Source organism: Engraulis encrasicolus, chromosome 22 (assembly GCF_034702125.1).
Source record: "Engraulis encrasicolus isolate BLACKSEA-1 chromosome 22, IST_EnEncr_1.0, whole genome shotgun sequence".
Classification (NCBI taxonomy): domain Eukaryota; kingdom Metazoa; phylum Chordata; class Actinopteri; order Clupeiformes; family Engraulidae; genus Engraulis; species Engraulis encrasicolus.
The window spans coordinates 49,468,020-49,486,081 of NC_085878.1; the positions used below are offsets into that span (position 1 = coordinate 49,468,020).

The 18,062-nt window shown below is 44.8% G+C and overlaps 1 protein-coding gene across 1 annotated transcript in view; it reads right to left on the reverse strand.

Annotated features, from left to right (window-relative positions):
* Positions 1-11,368, reverse strand: part of LOC134438367 (protogenin A-like) — a 51,518-nt gene extending 40,150 nt beyond the window's left edge. The window contains exons 1-2 of the mRNA XM_063187927.1: positions 10,985-11,368; positions 9,185-9,487 (exon numbers count right to left, since the gene is read on the reverse strand). Of these exons, the coding sequence (XP_063043997.1) occupies positions 9,185-9,487; positions 10,985-11,051 (370 nt within the window). The 5' untranslated portion in view covers positions 11,052-11,368. The remainder of the gene's footprint in view (positions 1-9,184; positions 9,488-10,984) is intronic.
* Positions 11,369-18,062: the final 6,694 nt, after the last annotated feature.

Sequence of the window (18,062 nt, forward strand, 5' to 3'; positions counted from 1 at the left end):
ATAGTAGCACAGCAAAAAAGAGAAGAGAAGATGGCACATGTAGTGGCATGCTGTGGATATGTTTTGAGTGGATTATTGACAGTTTTATTCACCCTTACAGTCTACTCCTCTTAGCATAAACATATAGCGTGTCACAAAATGCCAACGCTGGCAACCTTATTTAAAAATGCAAGACAAAATACATGACCCCAACAATAAAGCTTTGTAGGCAATGATCCTATCCCTGACTATCATAACAAGGAAGAAAAATACTCAACGCAAACCTCAGCGCTTACATTCAACTACCCAAAAGGCTACATCCAAATATCTTGGCTAAATCCATGTATCTCATTGTAAGTTTGTGTGCTGTTCTCGCTACATCTCTCGTCTTCCTATAACCCTGTGTTCCACTGGCCGACTCTCGTCAGTGATGGGCAAAATTCATTCAATAGTGACAATCTATGGCCACATTTTCCAAATGACCTTGTTTTACCTGCCCAATGCAGCCAGGTGATTGGCTGGTTGAATGATCACCTGGTTGTATTGGACAGGTAAAATCAGGTAAAACATGGCCGTAGATTGCAAATAATGAATCCATTTAGCCCATCACTGCCTCTTGTAGTCGCTGTTTTCCCCTGTCGGCCCGATACTCGTCCATGCGTCCGTGCGTCCCTGCCTGCCGTCCGTATCCATGGCAGAAGGCTTTTCTGCAGTCGGCAGCTCAGTTAACAGTGGGTCAGTGGACAGGTCAGGCGCGGACAAAGGTTCCCTAGGAAACGCCAGGGGCCAGCTCTCTCCCTGCCACCCCTACCCTCTCTTCGCACCCCACCCCTGGTCACTTCGCTGGGGCTTTACACCCCACCACCCCCCTGGTCACTTCACTGGCCCTCCTGGACCTCCCCCCACAAGAATAGGTAAATAGCGAGAGAGAGAGTCAGAGACTGATTTTATTTAATTACCACATTTTGTTAGTCCACTGACTTGAGAGCAACTGAAAGGCGCTAGGAAAAGCTTAATAACTCCACTTGGCCATTTTGACATCTTTCATCACCACCCTAGGTGGTAAACGGGCTATGAACAGCACTGCGAGGAATTCATTCTTTTTGGAGAGACATTGTCATGGAAATAGATCTCTCAGTGACGGACTGCAGTCATGATCACGATACCACCTCCTCTTCCAGCCTCATATCTATCCATGTTAACACCCAACCCAAAGTATTATAGACTCACCACATGGACCATCAACACTGTAGATATTGACTATCATTGTACGTGCACTCTATATACCTGTATGTTCAACTTCACACCACTCACACCGAATAGGACAGTGACAATGCTTTTAGCATTTAGCTAACCTCACCTCAACTCCCTTCCTGCTTCACCACATGCCCACCATACATCATATAGCTTATTTACCCAGATGGGCTCACCGGATGACTTGTTCACTCTAGTGAAAAGACTCAAATAGGCTACATCATAACAACATGGCTATGACACTACAGAGAGACTTTGTCATTACAATTTTGGAGGCAGCAAGGTTAAGACACTTTGCACAAAGGGGTGAAGTATGATGTATTTCAGGTCAGGTCAGGCATCCTGTTTGTCTGTTGACTGTTCTAACTACTTGGCTAGTTCCTTTGTCATTGGGGCGTCTAAGGACCCACAGCAGAGCGGAGAGTGGAGTATCCTAGCCCAGCCAGGCTGTCTGCTGACAGGTCAAGCAGTGGGCCGCTGAGTCCTGCGCTGATCATTTGCTCCAGGCCCCCCGCTCGCCTCGCAGCCAGCCAGGCCAGACCAGGGGTAAGTTTCTCAAAAGAGAAGTTGTTAGCCTGTTAGCAACTTCGGTAGTTGCCAATGGGAAAATGCATTGAAAACAACAAAGTAGCTAATGTAGTAAGCCACTTTGGTTTTGAGAAATTCACCCCAGGACAGGACACGCCAAACAGAACAGGCAGGCCCTTCACACATGGCACTTGAGAAGTCAGGAGGAAGTGGCCGTGAGGCGAGGGGGGAGAGGAGAGGATGCATCCCTGGCTATTCTTGTCACCCTTCTTTCTGGTGGTGTGTTGGTTTGAGTTTGGAGTGCTTCCTGGCAGGAGATAGTCTGGATGTGCTGGTGAAAAAGACAGGATTTGCCCTGAGGGGAGTTGGGAGATCAGGGAGTGGTATTGTTGTGTCCTATTAGGAGCTGTGGGAGATGTAATCCCACAGATATGTAACTAAGGATGGGGGATGCTTCTCCTGAATGTAGTGGGATGTAATCTGACTCATCATCATACACGTTCATTTTGCAGGATAACTACATTCCTCACTATTTAATTCCCAGCTCACAAAGTGCATTTTCTTTGCTGAAGGAATTTTAATTCCACTGTAAAATTTAACTCCCTTCTACCGAATGTATTTAATTAAATGTTTAATTGACACCGCAACATTTGTACACACACACACACACACACACACACACACACACACACACACACACACACACACACACACACACACACACACACACACACACACACACACACATCCTTTCCTGTTGAATTTGCTGGCGACAGTACCAGGAATATCTCCTTTAAGAGGTGCTGCTCTGACGTATGAACTCGGTAGACCTTTGATTGGCGTTTGGCTGTCTGTCTATGATAGCTCTGAGGAGGTCAGGTGATCGCCATTCTCAGGTCATATCTCTGGTGTTCTAACAGTTAGTTTATTGCACTATTAAATGCCAGTTAGGCAGGTACACCTTGGCCCAAATCTATAATCACAGTTGGAACTAGGCTTGCACGCTTCAGAACCAAGTCTGTGGCAATTCTAAAACCGAACATGTTGGAACTGAAGATGGGCAGAGCAAAGACCAACAAAAGTGAAGTCAGTTCTGCCAGCAAGTTCCGTTCTAACCGGGCTAGTGGAGCCAAACAGTTAGCTTATTGAACTAGCAGTTCAACCACAATTTCTTCATGCACGGTGGCTTTCTATTCTATGCCAGTCAGGCAGGCACACCTTGGCCCAAATCTATTATGTATGATATGCACCATTAGAGCTTGCTATAAATACACCTGTATGCCAGTGTTTGGACTTCCAATAAGCAATTATCCAATCAGCACGCTGATGGACAACACTTTCATTTGTTCCATGATGTGTAAATCCCCGCCATGATTTGTGCTCTGTGCTCTCTCTCTGTACTCTCTCTGTACAATCTCCCTCTCTCTCTCTCTCTCTCTCTCTCTCTCTCTCTCTCTCTCTCTCGCTCTCTCTCTCTCTCTCTCTCTCTCTCTCTCTCTCGCTCTCTCTCTCTCTCTCTCTCTCTCTCTCTCTCTCTCTCTCTCTCTCTCTCTCTGGTCGGGGAATCGGCAGGAATCAGTTAACGGCAGTGGTGGTTGTGTTGCATGCATGTCAAACAGTGAAACAGGAGCACGCTGAGAGCTCAGATACTGAGGTGAGGTGACAACAATTTTTCAAGCTCGAGCTCAATCCCTGAGGTGATGGAGGAGATGAGGCTCGCTGGTAACACCATCTAACAGAGAACAAAATACCAGCAATCAGCAACCCGACACTGCAGAAGCAGAGAGTGTAAAAGACCATCAATGGTAAACAACCAGCAATTAATGTATGGTAATTACAGGCTGACTGTATAGTGTAACGAGCGCATATTACATCAACTTGTCCCTGGATCTGAAAAAGACACATTTTTATTCAATGCTGAGGGTGGCACTCTCTTTCTCACATTGCTTCTCACCGAGGGGGACCATTCTTCCATCATCTTGCTAAGCAATGACAAATGATGCTTGATGAGGATCCATCCAGTAAATGCTTTTGTAACATGCCATACAACATTTTTTTTAAAATTATTTCATTATAGCCAGTGTTGTATTTAAGTAGGTCTGGGGGACAGAGACGGAGACAAATCCCTGAATAAGGCCCTTTCAGCATTCCACTGACCTCACAGGCCGGGCCCTTTTTTCCCCTTTAATAAATAATGAGGGCTCCTGAAAAAGAATGCCCGTTCTTGACAGAGGCAGAGCAGAATGCAATGCAGACAAGCACAACAAATCAATCACTGGCCAGGCCGAGTGAGAAAGAGAGCGGTCCACTCCGCACCCAGGCTTAGAGAGAGAGAGAGAGAGAGAGAGAGAGAGAGAGAGAGAGAGAGAGAGAGAGAGAGAGAGAGAGAGAGAGAGAGAGAGAGAGAGAGAGCCTCCAGCATAGCCCCAATGGTCAGTCAGCTCGCTATGCAGCAGCCAAACAATGACCAGCTCTCCCACCCCCACACCCCCAAGAGCTCTCTGTCCTCTTGGCTCTGCCTTTTGGGCAGCAGGGGGTGGGGTGGCCAAAGGGGCAGAGGAGAAAAAGAGAGGAGGAGAGAGGAGGAGAGAGGAGGGGAGAGGAGATGAGGGCTAGTCCACCAAAAACACTCTTATCTCACCCCCCTCTGCTCCTCAATCATGAGCCATGATATCTTTGCCACAGTCTCTCACAACCACGCCATTGTCTCTAATCTACCCCCCCTCCCAATGTAGCTCTCTGGCCAGGTCAAACAGTCAACTCAACAAAGTTACACTGCAGCCTTGAAAAAAAGTTATCACTCACTCTGTGACACATATATGGAGCTTAACTCTGAAGCATCCCGGTGAAATAAAACGTATCCATTCAAAATAATTTGCATGAATTCAAGCCACTGGCTTTAAAAAAAGGGTACTGTGAAAAAAGGTTAAACGGAAAAAGTTTTAACACTAACAAAGTACTCAAAAATGTACTTGTAAACATGCAGTTGTGCGTACAGTACATCTTAACCACTCTTTCCCAAATGTTCAAATCAGATGTTTCCTCGAGACTTCTTTGTGTGTGTGTGTGTGTGTGTGTGTGTGTGTGTGTGTGTGTGTGTGTGTGTGTGTGTGTGTGTGTGTGTGTGTGTGTGTGTGTGTGTGTGTGTGTGTGTGTGTGTGTGTGTGTGTGTTCAGGACGCTGTTCCAAACATGGAGGAATGCACATTGTGGGGGAAGATTTAAGCCAGTTCCGTCTCCACGCCGGCAATCCACTGGGCAATACAAGTTGACCTTTCACCCCTCACACCGCTGCCCAAGGAAACCATGGCAACGCAGCATAGCCAGGCCACCAGCAGGCTCTAGGAATATTGGGGCTGCCGTGTGAGTTACTTACTCCACTTTAAACTCTTTAAACATCCTTGACAATACCAAACTGTGCAAGTTTGCCCTGCTGTCCATCCAAGTTATTAGACTTCTAAATCACTGCATGTCACGGGCATTCCATAGCAACTTGTAATAAGGACCAAGGCTGAGACCTTGAAATAAGCTCAAAAAGTTTCACAGCTTCACAGCTGCAGGGAAGCGCCAGCGATATAATATACTCCAAGACTCCATTACATTCTCTTAATGTCTCTTAAAAGTCTGTAGTAGTGGGTAGATTGTGATTTAATTAAACTCAATTCCAAGATGTATGTGTAAAACTATGTATCATTGGATAAGAACTGCAAGCCATAGCCTTATGGCGGTGTACGTTGTTCCTCAAATAATATAAATAGAAATTCTGAAGTCAGGCTTCTAAAAGAGTAACTGACAAAAAATCCCTCGCTGTTTCTAAGAGGGCAATACGCAAAATCTTTCCCAAGACTTAAATCCAGGAGATAACGGAGAGGGCAGATAATGAGGGATATCTTCTGGGGTCAGGGGTGAGAAAGGACTCTGAGCAGAGGGTACAAAAGGTTCACACATGTAACGCCATCAATCTTCCCCGACCAAGGGACACCACACAAGAGGGGACAGGGAGAAAGAGAAGAAGGTGTTACAATGCCACCCATCACCACTTTACTTTTAAAAAGTAAAAGAAAAGGAAATGACCGTAGTAGGGGAAAAAACTTGGATGACAGTAATTCAACTTCAAAAAGAAACATTTCATACAGCTTTAGCCAACTTGTGCAACCTTGTCATTTTGATCCCAAAAGCAACAGATATCAGCTCACAGCAGCACTATCATGACATTATTCACAGGGGAGCCACAGTGCGTTCAGACAACTGCAATCCAACTGCCTTCACTCCTCAGTCAACCCTTGTGTACTAACCAAATAATAAATAAATCACCCACCAGTAACACATTAACAAATGATTCAAAACTTTCATCAAAGTTTTTGTTTTTGTCAAAAACGGAATGTTTGAGATAAAACTTTGCCAGAACCTTCTTTAGGCTAGTTCCATTAGCATAATTGGCCTTCCAGTGGTGAATGGGGACAGCTGTCCTGGCCAGTGATCTCTGGACAAACAAATGCCCTGCAAAGAAACCCTTTTCTCTGGAGGGGCAGTCGGGGGCACGCTGGACAAAAGGAGGCCGGACTGAAAAGGTTTTTCATTAATTCCACAGGGCAGCAGAGCAGAAAACAATCACACAAGCGCAGTTTCTAAGCACCTCACTGACTCTCTCTCTCTCTCTCCTCTTCCACCCCCCCCTCTCTCTCTCTCTTTCTTTTTCTTTCCTCCTCTCTCTGCCCCGCAATAAAGTTCACTTTTTCACTCACATGGGTTAATGCCTGAGAGAGCAGCACACTGACTTGAGTTTGACTGGTTTGTGCATTTGTGTGTGTGTGTGTGTGTGTGTGTGTGTGTGTGTGTGTGTGTGTGTGTGTGTGTGTGTGTGTGTGTGTGTGTGTGTGTGTGTGTGTGTGTGTGTGTGTGTGTGTGTGTGTGCGCATGCTTATGTGCGTGTGATTGTGTGTGTGCCTATGTGTGTGTTATTGTGTGTAGCCTATGTGTGTCTAAGTGTGCGTTCAGGTTTCATGGCGAGGCGGTAATCTTGATGATCCCCGTTGCCACCTCTGTTTTCCTCAACTGAGCATTTCTCAGGTACCTGCAAATTTTATGAGTTTCCAGAGGGAGCTTCGAGCCGGCCTAAGTGTCCCTTTAAAACAAGCCTGTAAACTGCACTCGTAGCCTTTACCAGCCTTTTTAACTTCATAACGTCAACCTCGGAAACCCCTTTCAATTAATAAAGTGCACAAACAGGCGCTCCTGTAAAATCACATATAATGTGAAACAGTGCGAGCCGGGAACTTAGGAGCCAGCTTCTCTCTCCCCATGCTGGTTTCTGTGGTCGGAAGGGGGGGAAGGGACATGTAATAGTCGTATTGTGTTGCTTAAGGACATTTGCTGTGTCCAACCCCCATTCCTCAAAGGGCTGTTACACAACTGGAGGCTCATTAACTGTCTTTTACAGCACTTGGATTTACAGGTGTATGTTTGGAGCAAGTAAATATCCCTGAAAAACGAAAGCACTAGCCTACCAGCTATTTTATCTGAACTAATGCTACGCAAGTGACCTGTTGAATCGAAACTTCGTAAAAAGTTTTGGCACAGAAAAGCAGTTTTGGGCCATGGGGTCTCCATGACAGTCTTTGAAAGACCAGTCTTGATCCAGCTGACTAACAGAGACAGACATTTGGTCCCAAAAATTGGTTGATTATTATCGTAAACTCTGTTGGTCCTGCGGTAAAGTGCATGCTATGAATATTGCGCTGATGTGAGTTGTCTACCATTAGCTCCTTCGCTTGGTCCTAGCCCCTTACCACATGAGGCACACTACACACAGGTACGCTTAGTACTAGTACACACAGGTACTGCTACTCATCATGAACCTTTGGGCTTAGATCAATTAAACTCCACTGAATTCAATTCAATTCAATTCAACTAAGATCAATTCAACTCCAATCCGTTCAACTCAACACAGATTTTTTTTCTGGTTTGACACACCTCTACAAGATGCACCTCTCTTGGCAGAACAGAAAAAAGCTATGCTCTCCACGACTGACTACCTACTTCCTACATGGATGAGTCTCAGATTTCACAGAGAGAGAGAGAGAGAGAGAGAGAGAGAGAGAGAGAGAGAGAGAGAGAGAGAGAGAGAGAGAGAGAGAGAGAGAAAGGGGCAAATTCTTTTGTGAAAAAGCAGCACAGCAAGAAGGATGAGCTGGGGGGTTGGTGACACCCAAGAGGAGGAGGAGGAGGAGGATAGGTCCCTAAAAAACCTCCACCACTGAAGGAAGCCTCACTGGCCCATCCCAAAGAAAGGCCAGGGGCAGGGGCAGGCACGGTGGGAGAGAGAGAGAGAGAGAGAGAGAGAGAGAGAGAGAGAGAGAGAGAGAGAGAGAGAGAGAGAGAGAGAGAGAACAAGAAGAAAAGAGGGCATTCCAAAAGAACAATTCCTGCTGGTGATGAGGCAACAACATGAAAGGCCTGGCCAGTCAATAGGGGTCATCCGCTCTTTACCACTGGGCTAAGCAGTATCCTAGGCCCGCTCCTAACCTTTTAAACCTGCGCCTAGCTCATTTGCACACCAATGGGGCAGATTCTCTCTCCAGCAAGTATCTTTCTTGGGACTCTGGCCTCTGGGCTTTGAAGGCTTTATTCTCCGTCCACGCACTTTACATTGGAGGGAAAAGGCTCCCCTAATGCCTAGCGCTTCCTGAACATTTTGGGATGAATTAGGCAATCCCGCCTCTGGAGAGAGAAAAAAAAACAAGCAGGGCACGCTATGGCGGCCGTGAAGAGAGGGATTCTCCATGCTTTGGGATTAGATGCTGTAATTTTAATGCAACTTGATAGCTCCCCACTGTTGGGATTGAGATGCTCCTGAGGACTCTGGGTTTGAGATTGGGGCATTCAGGCTGTGTCTCCTCTCACTGGGCATGGGCGATGTCTTCCTCAACACCAGGGGAATGACAACTTATCTGGATATGAATGTCAACTAAAGGCAATGTCAACTATTTAAAAGTAACTTTGAAACAAGACATCATCTGTCACTTTCTGTATTTGTGGACCGTTTGAGGATTTGTGTTTGCCATGACACTGTGGTTGGATGTGTGTGTAAGAGAGAGCGAAGAAAGGTGGAGGTGGCTTTACCTGCAACTGTCAAATTCACCTTGAACAACTAATTTCAATAACACAGATACCATGGCACCAACCTGGGCACCAGCGATAGCAGACTTCCCCAGCAGTGTTTCCCATACATAGATCATTTTGTGGTGCAGCACTACAAATTCATCAACAGCCACACATACTACATGTCAATAGGACCACATCATTCACAGTGCTTGCACAGGCCTGATGTTGTTTTGCCCATAGCACCACACCATGGGCTACTTGGTTTATGGGGAACACTGCCCAGCATACAATCATGCGCAGAGTTTAGTTGAGGGCCTTACTTGCGATTGTGAGGCGGGCTTTCTGACTCAGGATAGCTCCGTACTGGTTCTGAGCGAGGCACTGATAGAAGCCTTCGTCTGATTTGTCTCCCCGCCTGCTCTCCACCTCGGCTATGTACAGCGAGCTGTTGGACAGCAGGTACACGCGATCGTTCTCTGCAATATGTACTCCGTTCTTCAGCCACTTGACGGCGATGGGGGCCTCCCCGTGGGCCTGGCAGTCCAAAATGACGGCGTCCTTGCGCATCACTGTCACGTCATGGGGCTCCTTAATGAAAAATAGCTCACTAAAACACAGGACACCTGTGAAGGGGGAAGAGGACAGGACGGAGGGGAGAACATTAGTCAATAAACACATTATGAGGAGAGGGAAATAGTAACACTCTTCCTACATAACTCTTTTTTTCACTTAGGACAGCCCAGCCGGCTTTAGCAGCAGAGTCTATAGCAGCACTGTTATCATGTTTGGTTTATGACAGAGCTCTCTCTCTCTCTCTCTCTCTCTCTCTCTCTCTCTCTCTCTCTCTCTCTCTCTCTCTCTCTCTCTCTCTCTCTCTCTCTCTCTCTCTCTCTCTCAGGGGAGGGGAGGCCAGGGGGTGTTTGGAAGTTTTCCAACAGCAGGTTGTATTGTGTGGAGCTACAGTAATCATATTTGAGTTTCCAGATTTCTTTTAGGGACAATTTAATCCAATTATTTCAGGCCCATGAGTGCGCTGGCTGTGAAGCGCCTTGGCTTCCATGGGCCCATTCAACTCCAGTGTTTTTATTGATGCCAGCACTCAGCATGATGCCACCAGCCCTAAAGCTTGTGACTCTCAAGACACACTATCTTTGTCTTTCACTTGGTTCCTCTGCTTCATGTAAAAAGCCTCCAGTTAAAAGTCATACTCTTACTTGTTATGGGATAACGCTTATAAAACACTTGTTTATATGGTGACACTATAAGCTGCATTATAGGCCTACTACGCCATGGACACATTTAAAAGTTAAATTATAATACACCATGGACATATAAACGTTTTGGCAAAATGATTTCGGTGTTAACAATATTGAAGTTTCTTAATGAATTAAAAAAATATGTAGCCTATCCTTTATTCTTCCTTTTCTATAGCATGCATTCATTGTCAATCACAAGGGAGCACTTGTCCATCCAGCAAATAAGTACAGATGGGGAGCCTATTTTCAATCTTTACTTGAATGTGAGTGAACAGATGCACCAAAATTCTAAGCACATGATAACTGTCACTAACAGTTTCAAAGCAGATCACACGGCCCAACTGAGGTTGCGAAACACTCATCAATGTGTCCACGTGCATTACTACATTAGTTTATTTGTAGTGTCACAAATTCAATTACTGTCAAATTCCTGACAACTCTCCACTTTCTTACCCTTTACATTGCAACCGTTTTACATGTTTGAACAGGCAAATCTAGGCGAATGATAGAACTAGCCTACATAGAAAGAGAGCAATGGTCAGCGTAGTCTACTTAGGGCGCCTCTGCATTAGTGACCAGCCAGGCAACCCAAAGTTGGTTTGATCAGTGGACGCGGCATCTCCCGGTGCTACTTCCGTTTAAAATCACCGAAGATACATATCTTATCTTCAACAACAATTTGAGTGTAGGCCTAAGTCACATAGTCTTCCGCAAGCCACTATATCAAATCCTAACAGTCATATTTCAAGCATTTCTACAAGCTGTCATCACAGTTCGTGACACTTCAAACGAAGTCCGTAATCGCTGATGCTGCTTGAAAAACGAGCAAAACCACAGGGAGGAAGATTCAAAATGAGTTCTTACCTGAGATTGGAAGAAATAATGCAAAAACCAGCAAACGCTGATATAGTTTCCGTTTGAAACAAGCCATTTATTATAATTGTTCTCGCATGCTAGATCCTTATGCTTCACCCTCTACTCTACTAAGGACTACTGGGAGTCCACACTGAGCGCGCCTCTGATCGCAGAGGGGATTACTTTTTTTCAGCTGTAGGTGGAGGAACACCAGCCAGGCTGCGTGGTGCGGTTCAGTACACGTAAATCATAGCAGGGGCTACTACTGAGTTCTTCCGCCAATATAGGGATGTCCCACTACTAAATTCTGATCACATTTTTGGCTATAGGTTACTGGTCATTTTACTTGCATGTTCATGTACAGTGATAATGCATTCACTGGCCTTTGTTCCACAATCAGCACATTATAGCAGATAAATCATTTGTATAAGTCCATCATATATATTTGGCCAACTGTTTTTTCCTATTGTGTAGCTAAATCAACTATAGTTTATGCAGGTGGAACAGTAGGGATTTTTTTGTGCAGTCATGGCAATTAGACTCAGACTTTTTGCAATGCCATGCAGGGGATTCTGGTTGTTCATTAATCTAATTATCTTCTCACAACTATCACCTCAAACTCTTTCTGGTGCCATATACATATAATACGCAAATAGATGAGGGACAGTTTTCTACAAGGAGGCCAGTTAAGTGAAAGCTTTCCATGCTTCATTTGCTTCATTTACTTTAAGGTTTGTTTTTCAGCCACTTTAGCCCGTGCCACTGGTCTGCGTGGCCTGAAACGGCTATCCTAATCTGCTGCTCACTTTACCAGGAAGCCATCCACCATCCAGCCATCCCTGCTCGTGAGGGCATATCTTACATCCTCCATTATTCATCGGCTTGATTTAAAGGAGCTTTCAGTTTCTTGGGCCTTTCAGCGCATGTGATACCCAGGCCTGGGCAGGCCTATATGCATTCTGATACTGCAAAGCCCTTCTATAAGTCTCTCTGGGTTCGGTTTCTGACAGATAGACTTTGAACACCACAACGTTATAGGCCTACTAAAGAAAGTTTTTTGTATTCCTATGTAAAGAGTACTAAAGGCATCATTGTCCACGATACCAACAACAGGATAGCGAAGGAATCTGTTTCTATGTACAGGTGACATAATATTTAGGTTGTTTTCAATGTTGACTTCATCATGAACATCAGGCATAGGCTACATTATCATTTGTGTTTGAAAGTGTTGATAGGTTTCATATTTCCATTATCATCCATGAGATTTCCCAAAGTTTAGAAACTCACGAAAAAGTAGATTCAATTAGATTGACTATTTTAATCAGTCTGATGTGCAAAGGACAATGTATGTATAAACCTTACCATATTCTATTTCTCACACATTTCTACAAGACAAAACCATTTCACCTCCGGCCAAATGAGATTGATGACATGCATGCATAATAATTGATTGTTGGCCCTTCAAAAATATCGGCCAAGCCATATAATACGTCCACGTATGGCGTTTTAACCAATATTTTTAATTAGTTTTTGGGGGGTAACGACGGCTGAGCTGCTCTTTACATGGCTGTGACCACACGGCTGGCTGGGAAATGAACAGTTTTATGGTAATGAGCTCCTGGGCTCGGCCAGTGAGGAGGGGGAAAAAAAGCTCCCAGCAATCAGAGGGAACAGTGGCCAGGCAGGCAGGCCCAGGGATGGGATGGCCGTGCAGGGCTGAGCAGGGCAGAGCAGAGCAGCTGCTGTGTAAAGGCCAGTATCGATCCGCTGTTTGTCTCTTACTGAGGGGTGAAAGTGACCTCGTCCCCTCTCTCCAGACCCCCTCATTCACCACAAGGACAATAGACCCAGCTGCACCCCGGCCTGGTCAGTCAGCAAACTGACTGGACAACAAATACTATGGACGTGGACTTTGTGTGATTGTGTGTGTGTGTATGTGTGTGTGTGTGTGTGTGTGTGTGTGTGTGTGTGTGTGTGTGTGTGTGTGTGTGTGTGTGTCTGTGTGTGAGAGAGAGAGCGAGAGAGAGAGAGAGAGAGAGAGAGAGAGAGAGAGAGAGAGAGAGAGAGAGAGAGAGAGAGAGAGAGAGAGAGAGAGAGAGAGAGAGAGAGAGAGATGGTGTGTTTGTGTACTATAGAGCAGGCTACCTTACCTGGCCTCAATCTATATGTTCGTGCTGACTCATACAGTCCTACACAACAGGGCAGAGCGCTTTTCAACACAACACAACACAACACAGGTTTGCTGGGAATTGGGAAATACATGTGAGAAAAAGAGAAAGCCAACAACATAGGTTTGAGCATCCATGTGATTCAGAAAGCACACAAACCTTGTCATGTATTCTTTGAGATAAGCCAGGACATTCATGGAGCTCCCCGTTTCATTATTTAATAGCCTGATAATGCGTTCTGCCAGTGGAACACCTTACCAATCCATGAAAAAACTATGACTACTACTACTACTACGCTACTATGCCATTACTCAGAGGCTTTAGTAATACATTATGTGGTCATTGCCATCAAGTTGACATTGCCAATCTCATAACAGTGTTGTAGTCGAGTATATTCATGCAACTATTCTTCGATCATCATGAGATAAACCAACACAAAGAATTTGCCAGCCATTTTAATCTGTAACAGAACACTGATCATGTCGATGCTGAGATTCATTTTGCTTAGTGTTATTTCTGTATATTGATGAGCAGAAGTGATCCAGACGGAGTATTGAGGAGCAGGAGCAAGGCTACTATTGAAGGGCTTGTTCAATGCTTGGTATTGGCTCTTACATAACACATGTGAGATTAGAGTCCTCATTTATGCTGACCCTATGCCCTGTGACCAGAGCTGGGGGGTTGCAGTAACGCGCTTCGTGCATATGCAGAACGTGGGAGCAGCTTGATGTTGAATTTGCTCCATGGACCTGCCAATACGGCCTCCAACGGGGTGGGTGGGTGCTGGGTTTTTCGGTTCTGTAGGGCCAAGAGGTCAGCCTCTGGGGTCGGATCAATGGAGTAAAAGTCATCATCAGGTTATGAATGTTCACAGTGGCCGGGGCGAAAGAAGATCCGGCAGCCTACGGATCCTATGGCCGGCCCCTATTGGAAAGAGCCAGAGCCATCCTCCTGCCCCAAATCCTGCCCTGGCAGAGAGAGAGAGAGAGAGAGAGAGAGAGAGAGAGAGAGAGAGAGAGAGAGAGAGAGAGAGAGAGAGAGAGAGAGAGCAGAGAAAGAGAGAGAAGGGAGAGAGAGGCCCATCCCCACTGACCCTTCACTGGGTCCAAGTGGCTGAATGGAATAGAGCGTGACCTATCACCTAACTGACCCTTCGGGGACGGATGGACGGCTGGGAAGAGAAGAGAAGGTGTGGGGGAGGCCATAGAGCTGGGACAGGGGGAGATGGGGGAGGCCATAGAGCTGGAACATGGGGATATGGGGGAGGCTTCAGTCTTTGGAGTTGTGCTGCTGTCCTGTCCCTTCCTGAGGGGTGGAGGATGGCAGAGAAGTGGAGAAGAGCATGAATGAGGGTGGGAAAGTGTGAAGCGTGTGTGTGTGTGTGTGTGTGTGTGTGTGTGTGTGTGTGTGTGTGTGTGTGTGTGTGTGTGTGTGTGTGTGTGTGTGTGTGTGTGTGTGTGTGTGTGTGTGTGTGTGTGTGTGTGTGTTCTTAGCTACAATACTCCAAACTTGAATAACATTATAAAAAACTACTATGATACTTACTATGTGCTAGCTAGAATTAGGGCCACTGCAAAGGCCCTAAGCATAACTGGTCAGGAGGCCCTCCTCATAATAATAATAATAATAATAATAATAATAATAATAATAATAATAATAATAATCATAATAATCATAATAATAATAATAATAGTAATCATAATAATAATCATCATCATCATCATCACCACCACCACGATCATCAGCATCATCATCATCCTCATTTTCCTCCTCCTCCTCCTCCTCATCATCTATTAACTAATAACTTATACTGTATATATTTTTAATACAATTCAATATTTTTCAGTCAATCTCAATTTAAGAGGCCCCGATTTTGGGGGCATGGTGGTTGGTGCCCTAAGCACTCTGCTCATCTCTATCGGTGGCCTTGGCTAGAATTCAGTGTGTTCATTTAAAAAAAGTCACGAGTCAGAGGGCATAGTGCCCAATCCTGGAATTTCAGTTGTATTTGTCTATTACATGATATTAATACATGATCAAATTAATATTTAAGTAATTAAATCAATAGCTGTGCTCTACAATTCTGACCCGTCCCTAACGACAACAAACCAAGAACTCCCTGTCCCCCCCTAAACAATCTTCTTTGTAGATTATTATTACCACAAAGTTTCCTATAATTTTCCATAGTCCTTGTCTACTCCATTGGATCTTATCTGTCTATTGAAGTGATTTGATTCATCGCCCTTGTGACCCCCAAGAACCAGATGCAATGATCATTGTCGATGCTATGTGAGCTCTCAGTTCGCGCAAAATAGTATTTTGTTGATCACACCCAGAATGAAGTTTTCCTTGCCAATCCAGAAGAATAGAATGTTATAGCCTACTCTCTCTCAGATACACACACTCACACAATGGGACACATCAACAATATTCTGCAAATATGTGAAAATAAAAAAAATGGTGGACTGTTCCAAACCTTAAATTACGTTCAGTGATAATTTGTGCCTGTGACATCTTCAGTGTGTGTGTGTGTGTGTGTGTGTGTGTGTGTGTGTGTGTGTGTGTGTGTGTGTGTGTGTGTGTGTGTGTGTGTGTGTGTGTGTGTGTGTGTGTGTGTGTGTGTGTGTGTGTGTGTGTGTGTGTGTGTGCATGTGTGTGCATGTGTGTTGAAAAGAGTGACAAGCACTGACACAAGACCTCAGACAAGAGACCTCATGCTTTACTCAACTTTCTTGTATGAGTCAAATTATGTGGGTTTATTTCTCAGTTACCACATAGGGAGTGTGCAGCATGAGAGGCCACACGCAGTGATGCTACAAACAAGTCACCACTACCAGAAGTTTCTCTTTGAACGGACTTCGACGGCCATAGTATGTGATAGGAGACACCACCCAGTGGGATAAGTAAGAACTGCATCTGATGTGCAATGAGGGTCAGTTGTACAAACCCCAGCTCCATAGAAGTTGGGACACAAGGTAAATTGTGAATAATAACAAAATACTGCCATTTTCAAAACATCTAATTCTTACATTAGATGGAGAACGGCACAAAGAAATCATATCAGCCATCAAAACTGACCAAAATTATTGTTTTGGGGATATTCATGAATACTGTATGTAAAAAATGAAGTCATGAAGTGCCTTGAAAAACTGGTCTTAGCCCATATAAATTATACAGTCCAGGACACTACTGACCCCTTTCAGTTTGCCTACCGTCCCAACCGATCAGTGGATGATGCAGTAGCAATAGCTTTACACCACACACTGGAGCACCTGGAGAGTAGCGGAGCGTATGTCAGAATGCTTTTCCTGGACTACAGTTCTGCCTTCAACACCATCCACCCAGGCAGGCTGATTGAGAAACTGACAGTCCTTGGCCTCCCAACTCCCACCTGTAATTGGATACTGGACTTCCTTATAGAGAGACCACAGGTGGTGAGAATGGGGGGGCGAGTGTCCTCTGAGCTCACAGTCAGTACGGGATCTCCACAAGGATGCTGCCTCAGTCCTAAACTCTTCACACTGTATACCCATGACCTTCTCTCAAGCCATGACAACACCATCATCATCAAATATGCTGATGACACTACCATCCTGGGGCTCATTAAAGAAGGGGACGAGTCAGGATACAGGTCTGTTGTGAATTACATCATTGACTATGGGGAGACAAACGACCTCATCCTCAACACAGACAAGACGAGGCAAATTATAGTGGACTTTAGAAAACATCCTCCACCCCTACAGCCTCTGCACATTAAAGGGACAGAGGTGGTGAGGGCAGTAAGTCATAAATTCCTAGGCATGCAAGTAACATCAAACCTGAGCTGGAGTCAGAACACCACATCCATCGTGAAAAAAGCCCAGCAAAGGCTGTACTTTATTAGGATGCTTAGGAAGGCTGGACTGAACTACCGCCCTCTTACCCAGGCCTACAGAGGACTTGTAGAGAGCATCCTCACAACAGGCATCACTGTCTGGTATGGCAACATCACTCAGGCTGAAAGGAAGTCTTTGCAACGAATAATCAAGACTGCAGAGAGGATTATAGGCACAGCACTTCCCTCCATGGACTCCATATATGTGCAGCGCAGCCATAGGAGAGCAGAGAGAATCATTAAAGACCCACTCCATCCAGCTAACTCTCTGCTCAAACACAAGAACTGCACATACAAACTGAGACACAGTAGAGCGGACAGCATTCCTACCAGAAAGGCAAGGTTTTTCAACAGTTTCTTCCCAGCAACAGTGAGACTGATGGCAAAAAAGAACATTTGATCCACCTTTTTTTATTATTATTTTGACCTCTTTGATTTTTTATCACTTTTTAATGTATTTTGTCTTCCTATTTTTCTATTTAATTCTATTTATTGACTCAGAGGTGCTGCACAAGAGTTGCTATGTGCCTGGACTACTAGTTTATGCACAAATGGCAAATAAAGTACTTTGAACTTTGAACTTTGAACTTTGAAAACAACACGTCTCAAGAGTTGGGACGGGGACAGTAAAATTCTGCAAATGCAAAGGAAGACAAAAAACAAAACAAAAGACAACACTTAATAGTTAAATACATTAACCAATGAGATGATTTTATATAAAAAACAGAGTTAATTCCTATCTTGGACATGATTTCACCAGCTTAAATGGAGGGTGTATTCATTGTCATGTTTTGCTTACAGTGTAACAGGTCTTGACCAAAAGCCCGCTATTTTATGCTGGTCCTTGTGATGGAGTTAAACTATTGAAACATGCAATTTGTTCTTACTATGTGGCAGTAATTGAAGATCTCCCTTCAAAATACAATGCATGACTGGCTTTTCATGCTGTTTAAACCCCATTTATATCATTCAGCACTGTATTTAACTCTACAGATGAGTGAGAACAACTTAACCAATGCACTACTGCACCTCCATGCCATCATGG